Source organism: Gavia stellata, chromosome 14, assembly GCF_030936135.1.
Source record: "Gavia stellata isolate bGavSte3 chromosome 14, bGavSte3.hap2, whole genome shotgun sequence".
NCBI classification, from domain to species: domain Eukaryota; kingdom Metazoa; phylum Chordata; class Aves; order Gaviiformes; family Gaviidae; genus Gavia; species Gavia stellata.
Genome location: NC_082607.1, coordinates 10521621 through 10537637, shown reverse-complemented (window position 1 = coordinate 10537637; position 16017 = coordinate 10521621). Strand labels below are relative to the sequence as shown.

The following is a 16017-nucleotide window of genomic DNA, read 5'->3' as shown; positions in this document are numbered from 1 at the left end:
GAGAGGGGGGGGTGTCCGGGCACAGAGGGCAGGGTGCTGCGGGGCGGGTGCCGGGGCAGGCCTGGCCGGGGCGGGTGCCGGGGCGGACTGCCGCTGGCGCTGCCGCCGCGGGGCGCCGCCGGCGGGTGTCGGCACATTCCGGGCAGGCGCACTGGGCGGCGCGGGGCGGCGGCGGCGGCAGTGGCAGTGCGCGCTCGGAGCCCATGGAGGCGGCGGGGCCGCAGCCGGGGCCGGGCCCCGCGGCGGGGCCGCAGCCGGGAGCCGAGGAGATTGATATGTCCCTGGGTAGGTCCGGCGGGGCGAGGGTCCCTGCCCGGGCGGGGGGCGGCGGGCGGCGGGGCCAGGCCGGGGGCGCTGGGGCTGCCCCGGCCCGGCCTGGAACGGGGCCCCGTGCGCCCCCGGGGCCGGTCCCGGCGCGGGGCTCCGCGCGCCCGGCGGGGCCCGGGGGTTTGGTTTGTGCTTGTTTGTGTCGTGGCGGGGGAGGCAGGGTCGGGCAGGGGAGCGTGGCGTGGCCCCGCGGTGCTGGTGGCCCCCCGCCTGCACCCGGCTGCGGTGGAAGGGGGTCGGGCAGGAAAAGGCGAAGAAGCAGCCGGGGGGAGGAACCGCGGCTTCCAACCCAGCTCTGGGCTTTGCTGGCAGCGCCCGGTAACTTCAGAGGGGAGAAGTCAGGCGCCGCGGGTTGGAAGAGGCTTACATAAATGAGTTCTCTATTGAAATAAAGATACGAGACATATCCTCGGGTGTGCAGGCTATTTATAGCAGCTTGCTCGTGATGCTTGCCATTCCTCTGGCACTGGATATGTGAACTGTGCATAAACAACTGCCCATTTATTAACTCCGAAGGCCTGGACTCCGATGCTTGGACGATAGATCTTGGTGGATTATCGTGTTGACAACTCTGCTGTGGAAGGAAAGTTCACCAGCACCTTTTATTATTGGGTCAGCTTCCTAACCGAAACCTTGTGTCATTTCTTCCTAGCAATGAGCCACTTGTCAGGAATAGCAGAACGTTTTCCACTGCAAACTCAGACTGATCCCTTGGCTGATGCACCCTTATTTTAATGTTGCTATGAGGATTTACAGCAATAATAGGTCCCTAATTTTTCATTTAGTTTTTTTCCCCTGGTGTTGCACACCCTTTTTCTGTTTGCTGACGATACTCCCTTTGCTTTTGCTCTGCCTTAGTGCTTCCCTCGGTCAGACTTCTGTGGTCCACCTCCATGTTCAATCCAGAATACACCTGACTCAGGGCAGAAGAGAGAACTGGAAAACAAGAGCCCTGGTGAAGAACTGATACTTTTACCACCAAGCGCTTGTTTCTGTGCTTTCAGATACGTTGGGCCTTACTTGAGTTAGCAGTCACAGGGAACTGCAGGAGTTACTCTAACGCCGCCCTGATAGATCTAATTCTGTCTTGAGGGCGTAGGGGTACTTTAAATGACCTCTCAGGATCCCTTCCAGCCTTACGTAGTACTCCGTTACATCGCTCTGTTAACCCCATCATATTTGTGGGCTCAAAAGACAGGGTAACAACTCATACCCAAACAAAAAAAGACACTGAAAGGTGACAGACCGGGCACCTGAGCATTCATCCCCTCTCTGTTCCCAGCGAGCTCTTCCTCGCACTGTAGATAGCCTGCTGTTGGACGCCTGTGTCCACCTCCCTGCAGAGCAAGCAGGGATGCTGTCAATATGCTTCAAAGCAGTCTGTGCCCCAAATAGCACACGTCTCAAAGGCACACTTAGCTGAGAACATTAGTGCATTCATACCAAGAACATCACTGAGCCTCGCCCACCGTGCTGTCTTCCTGGCAGACTTGATAGAGAAATCACAAAAGCAGTCACGCAGCCTATTACATCTGCTCTCGTTTGTTTTCCCTGGGCTTTGTATTAATTTGGACACAGGAGTTTCTTGATAGAAAATGACAAGTGGCAAGCGCTGGAGGTATGATGTGCTGTTTGTGATAATCACCCATTGAAAGCTAATGGCACTTCTATGCTTCCACTCCAGTGATTCATTAAGGAGCTGGAGTAGCCACTGCCTTGGAAAAGGCCTGATTTGGACACTTCTTTCCTTGCTAGTTTGTTAAAATTAAAACATTCTGCTTGGAGCTGAACAGATGTGGCTTTATTACTTGCTAAATATTTTCCGGAAGGTTTGTGGTTAAAAGAAGAAATTGTTGGAAAATATGAATTAATGAGAGGATGTCCCTTTGCCTTTCCTCTTCATCAGAACAGCTTGAATTAAGAAGATCCCCTTGATTTCAGACCAACTCATTGAGAGCTGAGTGGCTTTGAGCTGTTTCTTGATAGAGCTCTGCATCTAAAAGTAGTTTGTGCGTAGTCCAGATACCTCAACTTCCAGTGCCGTCTTTTAAAGAGTTAAAAACACTTATTCAGGATGGGCATGAGCTTTCAAAACCCTGTCAAGTATACTATGGATACTGCAGGTGGATCATCGCCTTTCTTTGTGTCCCTTGTGCTCTCTCTGTCGTAAAACACGGCATTTCAGCGCAGCTCAGGGGATGTGCAGCTGGTTACAGCGGCGGCGCCTAGGGAAGCACCCGGGACACTTGGCTGGGTCCGAACTGGTGAAGCACAGTGGCAAAATGTCCTTGGGAGAAATTTTTGTGTTGTCTTCTCAGTGCTACGAATACACTTTTAAACCAAAAGTGTCTAAATCACAAGGAAAGTAATTGGTTGTTTCAATACAGGCTCTGCGCCTTGGAAATTGCATTTGCATGGTGTCTTGTAAAGAAAGCAAGAAACGTCTTGTAGTTCATGGAAGAGCTCAGTAGAGTACATTTTCAGAGCTGCCTAATAAGAAGTTTGGGTGAGTGGAGTCCTGGGACATTGGCAGGACATCCCAGGTCTGTTTTGCTGCATTCAGGCTGTTTTATACCCCTTTTGTGGTGGGGCGGTGATGGGGACTCAGAGGTGAGAGGCAGCCGTGCCTGGTCCCAGCACTCGTGCTGCAGCAGCGCAGAAGCTGGCTGGTTGCCCTTCTCCTGTCTGCAGAGAGCTGTGCAGGGTTCCAAAAGATCTTAACTGCTGCCGACAGTGGGGCAAGCATGGCAATCAAATCGTTGTGTTCAACATGAAGCACAAGAGCTGGTTCTCTTGCTGTGGTGCGGACAGGTCTGTATGGGGGAACCCAAGTTTTGCAGGGGTCAGCAGGCATCCCCTGTGCAGTCCTCTTGTGTTCAGGATATTCTCCCTCTGCTTCACGAGGTAACAGCAGAAGCTAAGAGGTTCTTGCTCTGTGGTTGAAACATCCTTATCCAGCTGTTTCTAGGGTAGCTATATTGAGTAATTAAGCAGGAGCATCTACCCCAGATAGTCAGAAAATCAAAAGTCAGGTCCTGAAGACTGTGGAATTTAAAATAAAAAGTAGTGCTGATATTCATTGTGCATGTTACATCTATTTGCTCACTGGTTTTTGAGCCATAGAGGCTTATGTCTTCAAGCTCCATCTCATACCACCGAGGGCTAGAAACTTGCTTTGTTTTCTTAAAGCACTGAGGAAAGACATGCAGGTAGCTGACTCGCCCTGGACAAGGGAGATTCCTTGCCCACAGCCCTCATGTCACAGCCTTCGCTGCACCAAGCTTCAGTTCTCCCCTTTACAAATTTAGGGGCTAAGGGGACGTTCATCCCACTTGTGTTTGCATGACACTTGAACAGTGTTTGTGTTGTTTATATATCAGGGACACGTCCTCCGCACGGGGCAGTGCCCGTGTCCCATGCATGGCAGGGGGAGCCCTTGGAGCGTTCGTCACAGCGTGGGTGCACCCATGGGTGCTTCTGCCCATTCTCCCCCCTCTGACTAGCTCTCTCACAGCCTCCCAAGTCAGACCTTCTCAAAAAATGTTCTCTGCCCAGCACTGAGCTCCCAGTGCCCCTGCAAAAACATGTTGCCTTACGCTTGTGGGAAATCTGCAGGATTGGATCCCTCGGTGGGACATGGCTCTGAAATCTCTGTTCTGCACGTGGTGGATATGTGCTGGATGGTAGTACATTTTTAAATAATTTGCTGCACTCTAAATCTCCAGCCCGCAGGAGCTGAGTAAAATGATCCCATACTTTCTGAGCTAAGCTTTGTCTTTTATTGTCTGGTCAGCACAGCTCACAGAACCGCAAGCTCCATTTCTACCGTGGACAATTGCAAGCACCAAAACTGGGGATCACTGTTGGTAGAAAGTGCAGGTTTTATGGTTTCCCCATTGCCATTTTGATCTAGATGACATCATAAAACGCCACAGGAAAGAGCAAACAGATGCCAGTGCTGCGGGGAACAGGCGAAGGCAGCAGGTCAAGAACAGGAATTCAGCCTACGGGTACGGGTGGCCCTGTTTCCGTGCCTGGATGCAGAGGAATCTGCAAGGTAGGTGAGCGCCTTGGAACAGTGGAAGCCTGCCAAGCTGGGAAACATATTTGTGTAACAAAATACAGCTCTTAAATCCGTCTCCTATCTAATTCCTATGTGCGTATAAGATGTACGCAGGCTCTGAATAGCTTTTCTCTCTGCAACAAAGGAATATCAGAGCCCTTTCAGAGCATAAATTCATCCATTTCTCTCCCTTCCACCCTCTCTCATGAATTACTAATTCAAAATGACTTAATATCTATTCTCTATTCCCTTTTGGCTTTGCATATTTTAATTATGCCTCTTCCTAATCCTCTTTTTCCCAGAACACACTTAAATTACCCCTTCAGTAACTGTCTTTGATAGTTCAGTTATTGGAGCTAATTTGTCACTTTTGCCAACCATGCTATTTTTACGATGATTTTTTTTATAATACTGTGTGATCACACACTAATCTATGTTTGGTTCCACTAGCTTTTATCTACAAAACCGAAGTGATCCACTGCATGAAATGCCATCTTTATAAAAATTTTGCCTTTTTTTTTAGATTACTGCTAAATCACTTCATTGAAGATTTTAGTGACATTTTGCAGCAATGTCTTTGCAGTCTTCCCTTGGAGTGCCAACGGCACATCAGGACAGTGGGATTGCTGGGAGCAATCCTGCTTGTCTCCGATCTGCCTCCCACTCTCATGTTCTTGGTCTCCACCACATATTGCCTTACCGAGAATCATTCCGGTTCAAAACAGCATGATGATAATTGCCCTTTGCAAATTGATTTTTCTGTCAAAAACATGGGCTTTGATATTCTTCCACACTCAAGCGACTACTGCATGCAGAGTCGAATAAATCAAACAAAATAATTTTTTTAGCTATTCCTTAGAAAGGAGAACTTTTCGTTTATAGAATTATGTCTGCTAGTCTTAGTATTTCATAGGTTTTAACTGAGTCTGAATTCAGCCCTGCCAAGTGCAGGGACTCACCATGCTGCGTGGAGCTGATGTTGGTAGCAATTTTGGGAAGCTCAGCAAGACTGGGAATTTAGCCCATAATTCTTCGGGGGCTCATTTCACTTTCATCCCTGATGAAATGCAGTCCCTTCTAGGCTGAGATGTGATAACCATTATCAAAATGACAGTCAGAACAGCCCAGCACTGTAATGACAGAGCATGGAGAAGGGTATTAACGCTGATTAAACCAGCACGAGAATTCTTGCAAGCGAAGTGCTGTTATCCCTCCTGGAATATGGCTTAAACCATCTCCCCAGTGGGGGAAAGATGATTTTTAATGACAAATTTGAATTTCAAATCTCCTTGGAAGAAGAGTCTGTCAGACATTCGAGCTTCTCCCCGAACTGGACGTGCTGGGCAGCGGTGCCTCTTGGCTAATGCAGGTGTGCTCAGCACCCGGCTCTGAGCACACACCCAAACAAGGACAGGGTCTTCCCCAGCTGCTGATGCTACGGGGTTTTATTCAAATGTTCTTCCATTAATAAATATCTGCCAGACTTTTGCAGAGATGGAGCCTCCCATGTGTCACACTACAGGATAGCCGTGACAGACCGAGGCCGTGGTCCCCAGCTGGTGTACACGGCGTACCCCTCGGAGGCCAGTGGCTCCGTTGTTAGTTATTTACACCGGCTGAGACATGCCTGAGTGCACCGCTGAGCAGAGGCTCTCTAACACGAACTGACTGACAGGGGCCTGATTTTCTAGTCAGGGCTGCCTTTTGCATCAGTCCCTCCCATCACACCAATGAAATAACCAGGAAAGGCAGCTGAGCTCAGTCTGTTTTGCTGCAGAGGAGATGCCCTCTCCAGGGTGCAGGAGAGCTGTGTTGCAAGGCTCGGTGGCCCACGGGAAAGCAATCTGGCAAATAGGCAAGAGAGAGGGGCAAGCCCAGGGTGGTTGTTGAAGGGAACAAGAAAGGGAAAAACGAACTGTAGGGACAGAATCAGGAGGGGGAAAAAGAGCCATTAAACGCAGCGAGACCACATCTGGTCAAAAAGACGCAGATTGCCAAAATTCAAGTGTTTGTCGGGAGAGGAACATTTACACACCTGCACTTCTGTGGTGAGAGGGCATCATTTGCAAAGAAAATAACTGCTGGCCCCACAGAGCTTGTGAACAGCATTGCATTTTTGTGAGCGTTCCCAACCAGCACATCTGGCTGTAGGGAGCAAAGCACCCCGACGTGCTGTTCGGGAGGTGCTCCCCACAGGTATGCCCTGGTGCCCTTTCGTTTTAGAGCCAGAGCAGCTCAAATCTTCGCTTGTATTCCAGTGTAACCAGCCCACGCTAGCGCTGACCGGTGTTACACCCTGGGACTGGAGCCTTCATTAATCACTGTGGTGATGGCCCCTGACAGCAATGTCACTGCTGCCTCAGAATGCTTCATTTCTAATTGCTCCAAGTCATTATAAATTGCTATGATGTAGGAATCGATGGCGTAGGATCAATACATGCGTCTAACTGCTCTGCGGTCTGTATCGGTGAGGTTCTGCTATATGATGCAGGGGTTTAACCACACTCTTGCTGCCCTCTGCCACACACTGCTTTATGCCTGATTTATACACTCCTCTGAGTATGTGTGCACATCTCACTGGTATAGCGACTCAGAAAATATCTACGTTATGCCTACAGAAGTTTATCATGTGGAGTAATTAGGCTTTAATGCACTGTGCCTCCATCTGACGGAAAGCTTTCCTCTCGCTCAACACTTCAGCACACTTCAAAATCATAAATGGGCTTAGGGGAAAATGTTAAAAGCAAGATGGGCTGTTGGTGTGTATGTACTGTGCAGTTATGTAAAACAGCAGCAGAAGGTGGCCCCTTCAATGTATGCAGTAAATAAGGATATGTCAAGCTAAAAAAAAAAAATAAATATATATATATGTTAAAAAAAAAATATGTTCCAACCTTCACTTATCAAGTGCTATAATATGGGCACTCAGAGCTATTCCAGGCTGCTGAGGGGTTCACTTCTGGATGCTTGAGTCACTTGCGTATCTGTATCAAAGAGCTTTTTCCATTTCACAGTTAATTCATAGCAATGTGAGCTCTGACAACAGATTGACAGGTTTCCTGATGTGAGTGTTCCTGCCTTTATTAGGAATCAGAATCGTGGAAGGGTTTTCTCTTCCATATTCTTTCAAATCAAATAATGTGTTTGTCAGTCCTACGAATAATAAGAATGTTAGTTAGACATTGGAAAGATAAATTATTTAATAGTCTGAAAAATTAATTTACTATTCTGGAATAAATTAATGTGATTCTTGCATTACTATTTATATAGCTACTCCTATATCATATTAAGTTAACTTTGTAATCTATTTGCAAAACTGTAATTATAAATGGAGTTTTGAAGGATGCTACAATAAGAATTTATTTTTGTAGGACCTAACCGTTTTAGAAGAGGGTTTGGACAACAACAATACAATCGGAGACAATTCAGGAATACTGTGCCTGGTCCCAGGAGAAGAGCAGCTGCCGCATTAGATGGAGTGAGCCCCTTAAATCGCCAGGCATCGGCTCAAGAGGTAGGGGGATAAGGAAGGTACAGCTGTTCCTAAATGTCATATAGAAATCTGATGGATTTTATGATCCTGGATCACCCCAAAGAACAATCTACATAAAAAATTTACAGGCACCATCTTTTATATGCCTGCGCACAGCATTTGTATGCATAGGTGAATACAGACACATATGCATATAAAACAGCAATTTTCCAGTTGGTGTTATAAGCTTATGACTTGGCATAATTTTACTGAATCAGTTCCCATGGGTTTTACAAAAAGATTTTTTAAGAATGTGTTCTTAGAAGATTTTAAAATATTTCCATAAAAACAAATTCCATGGCCTCTCATCTTGCTATTATCATTTAGAGGAGGTATATTAAGATTCACCACTATTTGTCCTCCACCCAGAGCATTTTCCAAGGTCCAGTGAAGCCAAAGGACAGACTGTTGTTGATTTCAGGTGGCTTTGGTTCAGAGACATACTTTACACTTAGCAAGTGGGTATTTCCCCCAGAGACACTGATTCCCAGTACTGTGACAGCCATGGGTCAGATTGCCCACGTGCTTCAGTGTAAAATGCATTTTTTTTTTTCATTCATGGCTTTCCCTTTTTCAAGACTAAATCTTTGGTTCTTGTCTTTGCTCAAAAACACTTTAAAAAAACATTGGAATATTTTTATTTGGGTTTTGAGTTATTTCTAAGACAAGGGATGGGAAGGAAGGTACATGTTCACCATTAAAGTAATTCTTACAGCTTTCTTTTGAGTATCACTAATATTAAACTGGCTTGGTGTAGAAGGTGGAAATCAAGCGGGTAGATAGGCCTCTGTGAGAGGGGGTTGTTTTTTTCCACACTGATTGAAATCCACTCAATTGGGAGGTCACGTATGCTCAGTAAGCTTTTAAAAAACCACCAAAGTGGCGAACATGATGGCACATTTAATGGCTGTGTCCTGGGGGTATAAATAAGAGAGCCCTAAACTGAGTGTGCATGTGCTTTGAGTGTGGTTATTCCTGAAAATAAAGACTGTGATGACTCAGATATTGAGTGTGGCTGGGTATTAACAGAAAGTAATAAGCAGTTGCTAGGATGCATAATTCTGTGGCAGCTTCCAGTTTGGAGAAATAAACCAAGTGGGAAGAATGTGGAAACACATCTCAATTAGTAGGTAGTAACAGCGATGGTGGTTGTCCCACAGAAATAAATGGGATAGAGTCTGTGGCAGTTTGTGTAAGTAACTGCAGGAGGACCTACACTTCTGAGGGGTCTTCTGATGTGCTTCACGCTTCAGGGCTTGGACTGGGCAACATACGAATCCAAACAAGAAAGAGTCGATGACCGAAAAGAAACCTGAGCAAAGCTATAATGCTTGGCTTGTGGGAGATTTGCTCTCAATGTACTAATGTTTTTTGGTATTTCTGCACCATTAGAATGAAACGTTCTTCGTGGTACTTGTAGTTTCATGCTCAGGAACCGAGGCACACATACTGATTGTTGACAACAGTGTGTACTAAGTCCAAATGTTGAGACTACAGCAACACTGCTCGGTAGAAATATTGCTGCCGTAGGTACAAAAGACCATGGAAGAGACCAGGTTTTAATAGATTTAGCAAGCAATCAGTTTCCCATCAACAGAATATCAAAGGAGAAAAAAAAAAGCACTTGCAGAGCAGGGTTGTTCTGTTGCAAGACTGCAGAAGTTGCAAAGGCAAAGCAGTTGGGAATGAGAATATGAGGAAAGCAGAGCGCACAGTGCGGGGCTGAGCCCCCTTTGAAGCAATTGCAAGTGGCGCTGAACACATCCAAGAGCAGCGAGGGAACCGCTGCAGTGTCAGCAATCACACCTGCACTTGGGAGCAGGCTGGATTTCCCCCTAGGCAGAGCCAAAGAAAATGCCAAATAAATGCACCAGCTTTTCAGGCAGTTGTCGGAGGGAAGGACGATCGCGTGCTGTCGCTCGCGCTCGCTCCCTCTTCCTGCACCGAGATTGCGGCACGGGTGGCAACTGCTGAGCTCTTGCTGCTCTTCCAGGGCAACAAGAACAACGATGCTTTCGCCAAAAGCAGCAGCAGCGGGCAGCCGGAGGGACGGCAACGACCACCTCCAGGGCCCAAGAGATTCAGAGCAGCTGCTGCCAGCACCCACGCCACGGGGAGAAGGTAAAATCTTTGGTAACTCTGGGCTTTTTTGGTTTTCAGCGATTCCCTGTGCAGCTCCTGGGGCTCTGCTCTCAGTCTGTGCCAGCTGGGAGTGGCTACAGCCATGTGCTCATGCAACCTGAGAAAAATACCCCGGGTATGTCAGAAAAGCACCTGGAAATAAACCAACCTCGTGCTGTTAGTTAATAATTCAGGTGTTAGATCTGTCATTCTATTTTCGAAAGCACAGAAAATGTGACTTTTGTATTTTTATTAAACTTTTCCTGTGTCACTTTGGGGAAAACTTTTGAAGGGTGAAATAGTATTTGTTTTCGTAAAGGCAGGAAAGACAGATTCCAGCCATAAAGGATAGGCAGGGAGAGGGAGTCTGTCCCGGTCAGGGGCTGCAGGAGCAGACGCTGTGTCCCAGGAGCTGTGACAAAGGCAGGCTGCCGGGTGCTGCGCACAGTCTTGGTGCCTGTCTCATTGCGGTACTTGTGTTCTCCGAGCTCGAAAGGAAGCTCCGTTGCAATCCCGTCTTTCACTGCTTTGAGTAGAGCAGAGACTGAATGACCTCCAGAGGTCCCTTCTGACCAGATTTTTTTCTATGATTTTCTTCCATGATTTTTTATTTTTTTTTAATGAGCAGAATTCAGGACAAACACAAGCTGTTGTTTCATTTGAGCAGAAAAACGAGTTCCTCTGAAATCCTTTGCTGGCAGAAAAACCTGTTGGGCTGAACTTGGTAACACACAGCCTCATTTGCTTCTCATACTGCTTTTTAATACCACGCTGGGTTAGGTATTTCAGCATTAAACTTTAGGAGAGACCTGGCATCATATTCACCAATGTCCTTTTCTCTCTCCTCCTTTACCAGCAGGCCTTTCCTGCTAAACAGGGGACCAGCCTTCCAGCAGAAGCGGATGCAGCAGCGATTCTCCAAAGCCAACTTTCAGAGAGGGGTCAGTATCAAGAGGTTTTGTCTGCAACCTGCTGATGGTGACAAGCCTTCAATTTTACCAACCTTTGCTCAGTTGTATCTTTGCTTCTAAAAGTAACTGGGAGAGATAGATGTCTTTAACAATGGATATATTCCTAGGAAAGTATTTGCAGGACAGGCAATTTTTAATGCAGCTTAATATTCTGGCAACTGGAAAATAAAACCTGGCCAGGTGATAAAAGTAAACCTTGCAGCTTATACAGCAGCACAAACAGGGCAAAGTAAAGCCACCCCATAGAGATCGCTGTGCCAGCAGGAAACCCAGAATTAGCAAATTTCTTTACAACATGCAAGGAAAGAGCTGTTCAGATACACCAAATGAAATACTGGAAAAGGAATCATTGTTTCTGAGAGCTAATGCCTTAAGTCATTTATTTTAAAATATATTTCACAGCAGATGGATGCTAATGGAGAGGGGAAACCACCAAGGATGAGAAGGTAATTGGCGAACAAAGGCACGCTGCAAACACGACGTGCTCTTTCACGCTCAAATCGAAGCTGGATACATCTCCCTGTCTCGGCAGGTGGCAAGTGAAACCCAGCCCCGGAGCAGTTCTGACGGTTTCTGTGGCTAATCCCCAGGCAGGCCAGACTGGCACGTAAGTAAATGAGGTGATTTGTTAGGATGGGAGCCCTACAAAAGCCATTGCAAATCCCTTTAGCATTATTGCAGCTTTGCTTCTTCTGTAATGAGTGCGCAATGAATGGTTCAGACCCAAAATGGTTAGTAAATGATGTCTCATTCCTTTGCCGGTGTATCTGAAAGCAGACGGTAATTACCGTGCAGCTCGTTTGTTATCCAGAGTAAGGAGAAATCGAAGTGCCGGCAGCGCGTGGGAGGTGGCAGGCTGGTTGTGCTCGCTGTTGGGTGTCGCGGGGGAAACACCGCGTGCCCCAAAGGGACACCACATGCTTGCTGTGTAAGAGAAGCGCAGAGGCTGGAAGGGGGCAGCTTCACTCCTGGGCTGAGCCGGTGCAGCTGCAGGACCCGGCACCCAGCTAGGGGCAGAAAGAAGGGTGGGTGAGGGCACTTGGCAAGTCCTGGGTGCAGACAGCACCCCGTGATAGCCTTGATGTGACACAGTCCCCAGTGCTGGAACTCTGCCTGCATGGCAGCTCTCCTGGCACCTTTTAGACTCACCCAGGCTGCCATAAGACATGCCATGGCTCGTATGTATGGGGCATGCAGGTGTCTCCTTTACTCCTTGCTGGTTTGCAGATGATAGGAAGTGAGCTGCCTTAGCATCCTGAGTGACTGCAGATCTGTGCTTTCTCCAGGCCTGGATCCAAGCGCCCGTTCCTGAGAAGCCAGAGGCCCCTGCCACGGGTGGCCAAGCCCCAGCCCAAGGGAGTGCTGCTGAGATTTAATTTCCGCGCGATGGCCAATCAGGTAGAGGATTGTCGACAGGACAGACGGCGCCTTGCACCCTGCAGCAGCCCTGCCACTAGGCTGTTAACATCACACTCAGGTTTCTGGGGCTGCCAGTTGGGTTTATCTAGCATAACCCGGGAGGAAAGTCCTGTAGCCATGTTGGCTTACAAAACTGAAGGCACCTGAGAACACCGTTCAGCAACTACAGACTCAGCCTAATTTTCCCCAGTCTGTTGGCCCCTCTTGGCCTGTCAATGTGCTTGCTTGGAGCGGGGAGATGCTGCTTGTGAGTGGTCCTGGCTGGGGGGGGACTATTTCACTGTTGGTGCTCCCCACTCCTCAGAGACACACAGCACTTCTGGGCTTTGACCTCGCTTTGCTTTGGTGACCTTCTGGGTGCCACGTTTTATGCTGAAGTGTGGTCCAAGAGCCCCAGAGCAGGTCAGAAATCCTGCTCCACCTTCTTCATTGCCAGCATTTCTTGTCTCGACGGTTTGGTTTTACTTGATGCCTTGTGCCCAAATGCCATCTGCTTGCTCCTTGTTCTTGCCGAGGACGCCCGGTGTCTTGTGGCTGGGCGCTGCTTGGAGGTTTTCCAGCTGCACACAGTCTGTCGAGCTCCTTGTCTCCCTGTGCTGAGTGGTTTAATTGACTAACTGGCTGTGAAGCACCATACCGACTGATGGGCTCTAATCAATACCCCGCTACAAGTTTGGTCGTGCTTTGCCACGAGACGCGGGACTGACTTGCTCTCCCTTTCCCCTGCAGACCAGCCTGACGCTGGATGAGAGGTTCTCTGGTCTGAGGAATAAGAGGCGCTTTACAGCAGCCAGGAGCGCCGGTCGGACAGTCACCATGCCTTAGCACAGCGTGCTCATCACAGGGACTGCCCATCACAGTCCAGGCCCCATAACGGGCAGCTCAATAAAACTCGATAGATTTCCTCTGAGATAGCTAATTTGGCAATGTGCTGTCTCCTTCCTTACACGCAGGATGAATGAACGATTGAGGGCAGGGACGAGGCAGGATGAGAGTCAGGGCCAGAGCACAGGGCAGGTGGGACATGAGTGGGGTGGTGGGAGGGGATGAGCGAAGATGGATTTGCTGGGAGCGCTCTGCCAGGGAGCCTCATGGCTGGCACCAGCCCTGCCCCCCTGCCAGGGCACCCTGTGCCTGGGGTGACTCCTGCAAGAGGGAGGGGGGAACCAGCTCTAAGCCATACCCATGGAGCCTTCCCTGCATTGTCCCATGGGTGGGACAGGGTTGAGGACACTGTGCCTGCCTGCGTGGGAGAGCGGAGCATGTGCAGGGCTGAGGGATGTGCCCCAGCAGTGGCACCAGCGGGGATACCCCAGCTTCCCCCACTCCCCAGCATCCACCTAATTGCCCGATTTGTCATGCGTGCCGGCGTCCCTGCCTGGAGGTTTGCAGTGTAAGACCCCTCCATACTGAAAACGTCTTGTTCTGCCCTGATAGTCAGGCCTGACCACCTTGCATTTCTCTTTGGTTTGCCGTGCTGTTCTGACTGCTACTGTTGGCCCACTTGCGGGGATGGGGTGAGACATGCCATGCCGTGCTGCCAGAGTGAATGTCCTTGGCGTGGAGCACAGACAGGCTGCCCCAGCCCAAATCAGGTTTTCCAGTGCTGCAGTAGCTCTGCATTAGGGATTTCGTAGGTGCAGCTCCACCCATGCTCAAAGCACTGGCATAATAATCGAACTAGCAGCTGCAGGAGGGAGGCCAGGCTCTACAGCAGTCTGACAAACACTGGCTGAGATGCTAATGAGCTGGGTCAAGACATTTGTTACTGAAGCCCTGCACCAACCGTGAGCCACTGATCCATTCTCCACCCACTGTTGCAATCCAGCACCAAACGTGCTGGATACAGCCTGTTACTGGGCTCTAAGCTATAATTACTAAAGTAAATATTTGATAGACTGCTTTACATTTTACACCGAGCCTCTTTAACAAGAGACTGGACTTGGCGTTGGTTTTATAGCAATGTGTGAAATGTTGTTAGTTGACGAAGCGCTGATGTACGAGTCCAATGCACTGAATAAAAAAATAACTTGTCAAATGTCACCTCTGGTTATTTCCCTTCCTTCAACAGGCTTTTGGTGCAAGTTCAGCCTCTCAGAGTGGCACTGTGGGGCACAGTACGTGCGGCTGCATGGGCTGCCACCTCAGCGCTTTGGGGGACGCCATGGTCCCTGTTGGTGCCCACCCGTGGGCAGTGCGGCACAGGCCTGGTGTGGTGGGTTGACCCTGACTGGACACCAGGTGCCCACCAAAGCCGCTCTATCACTCCCCTCCTAAGCTGGACAGAGGAGAGACAATATAACGAAAAGCTCGTGGGTCAAGATAAGGGCAGGGAGAGATCATTCACTAATTACGGTCATAGGCAAAACAGACTTGACTTGGGGAAATTAGTTTAATTTCTTGCCAATCAAATCAGAGTAGGGTAATGAGAAAATAAAACTAAATCTTAAAACACCTTCCCCCCACCCCTCCCTTCTTCCCGGGCTCAGCTTCACTCCTGATTCTCTCTAACTCTTCCCCTCAAGTGGTGCAGGGGGACGGGGAATGGGAGTTGAGGTCAGTCCATCACACGTTGTTTCTGCCCCTCCTTCCTCCTTAGGGGAAGGACTCCTCACACTCTTCCCCTGCTCCAGTGTGGGGACACTCCTCCACGAACTTCTCCAACATGAGTCCTTCCCACGGGCTGCAGTTCTTCATGAACTGCTCCAGTGTGGGTCCCTTCCACGGGGTGCAGTTCTTCAGGAACAGACTGCTCCAGGGTGGGTCCCCCGCGGGGTCACAAGTCCTGCCAGCAAACTGCTCCAGCGTGGGCTCCTCTCTCCACGGGGCACAGGTCCTGCCAGGAGCCTGCTCCAGCGTGGGCTTCCCACGGGGTCACAGCCTCCTTTGGGCATCCCCCTGCTCCGGCGTGGGGTCCTCCATGGGCTGCAGGTGGGTATCTGCTCCACCGTGGACCTCCGTGGGCTGCGGGGGGATAGCCTGCCTCGCCATGGTCTTCTCCAGGGGCTGCAGGGGAATCTCTGCTCTGGCGCCTGGAGCACCTCCTCCCTTCCTTCTTCACTGACCTTGGTGTGTGTAGAGCTGTTCCTCTCACATGTTCTCACTCCTCTCTCCGACTGCTGTTCCTCTCACATGTTCTCACTCCTCTCTCCGACTGCAGTTGCACAGTTCTGCCCCCCCCTTCTTAAATCTGTTATCCCAGAGGCACTACCACCGTCTCTGACGGGCTCAGCCTTGGCCAGCGGTGGGTCCATCTTGGAACCGGCTGGCATTGGCTCTGTCACAGAATCACAGAATGACAGGGGTTGGAAAGGGCCTCTGGAGATCATCTAGTCCAACCCCCCCTGCCCCGCCAGAGCAGGATCACCTAGACCAGATTGCACAGTAATGCGTCCGGGCGAGTTTTGAATATCTCCAGGGAAGGAGACTCCACAACCTCTCTATCGGACATAGGGGAAGCTTCTAGCAGCTTCTCACAGAAGCCACCCCTGTAGCCCCCCTACTACCAAAACCTTGCCACACAAACCCAATACCCCTGGCCATGCAGGCAGTTTGCTCTTCACTAAGCTGGCTCCAAAGCACAG

The 16017-nt window shown here is 49.4% G+C and overlaps 1 protein-coding gene across 1 annotated transcript; it reads left to right on the top strand.

The window, feature by feature from the left end:
* The first annotated feature begins 203 nt into the window (after window positions 1-203).
* LOC104253074 (UAP56-interacting factor) lies at window positions 204-14470 on the top strand. The gene is made up of 9 exons (XM_059824418.1): window positions 204-285; window positions 4241-4384; window positions 7762-7904; window positions 9916-10043; window positions 10900-10984; window positions 11417-11460; window positions 11547-11621; window positions 12301-12412; window positions 13163-14470. Exons 1-9 carry the CDS (start codon window positions 204-206, stop codon window positions 13256-13258), a joined length of 909 nt encoding a protein of 302 aa, XP_059680401.1. The 3' UTR covers window positions 13259-14470.
* Window positions 14471-16017: the final 1547 nt, after the last annotated feature.

Excerpts from the sequence above, each read along its gene's own strand:
- LOC104253074 (XM_059824418.1), top strand. The coding sequence starts at position 204 with ATGGAGGCGGCGGGGCCGCAGCCGGGGCCGGGCCCCGCGGCGGGGCCG. Across the intron at positions 10,044-10,899 it reads ACCCACGCCACGGGGAGAAG|CAGGCCTTTCCTGCTAAACA; the intron begins GTAAAATCTTTG and ends CTCCTTTACCAG. Across the intron at positions 10,985-11,416 it reads AAGCCAACTTTCAGAGAGGG|CAGATGGATGCTAATGGAGA; the intron begins GTCAGTATCAAG and ends TATATTTCACAG.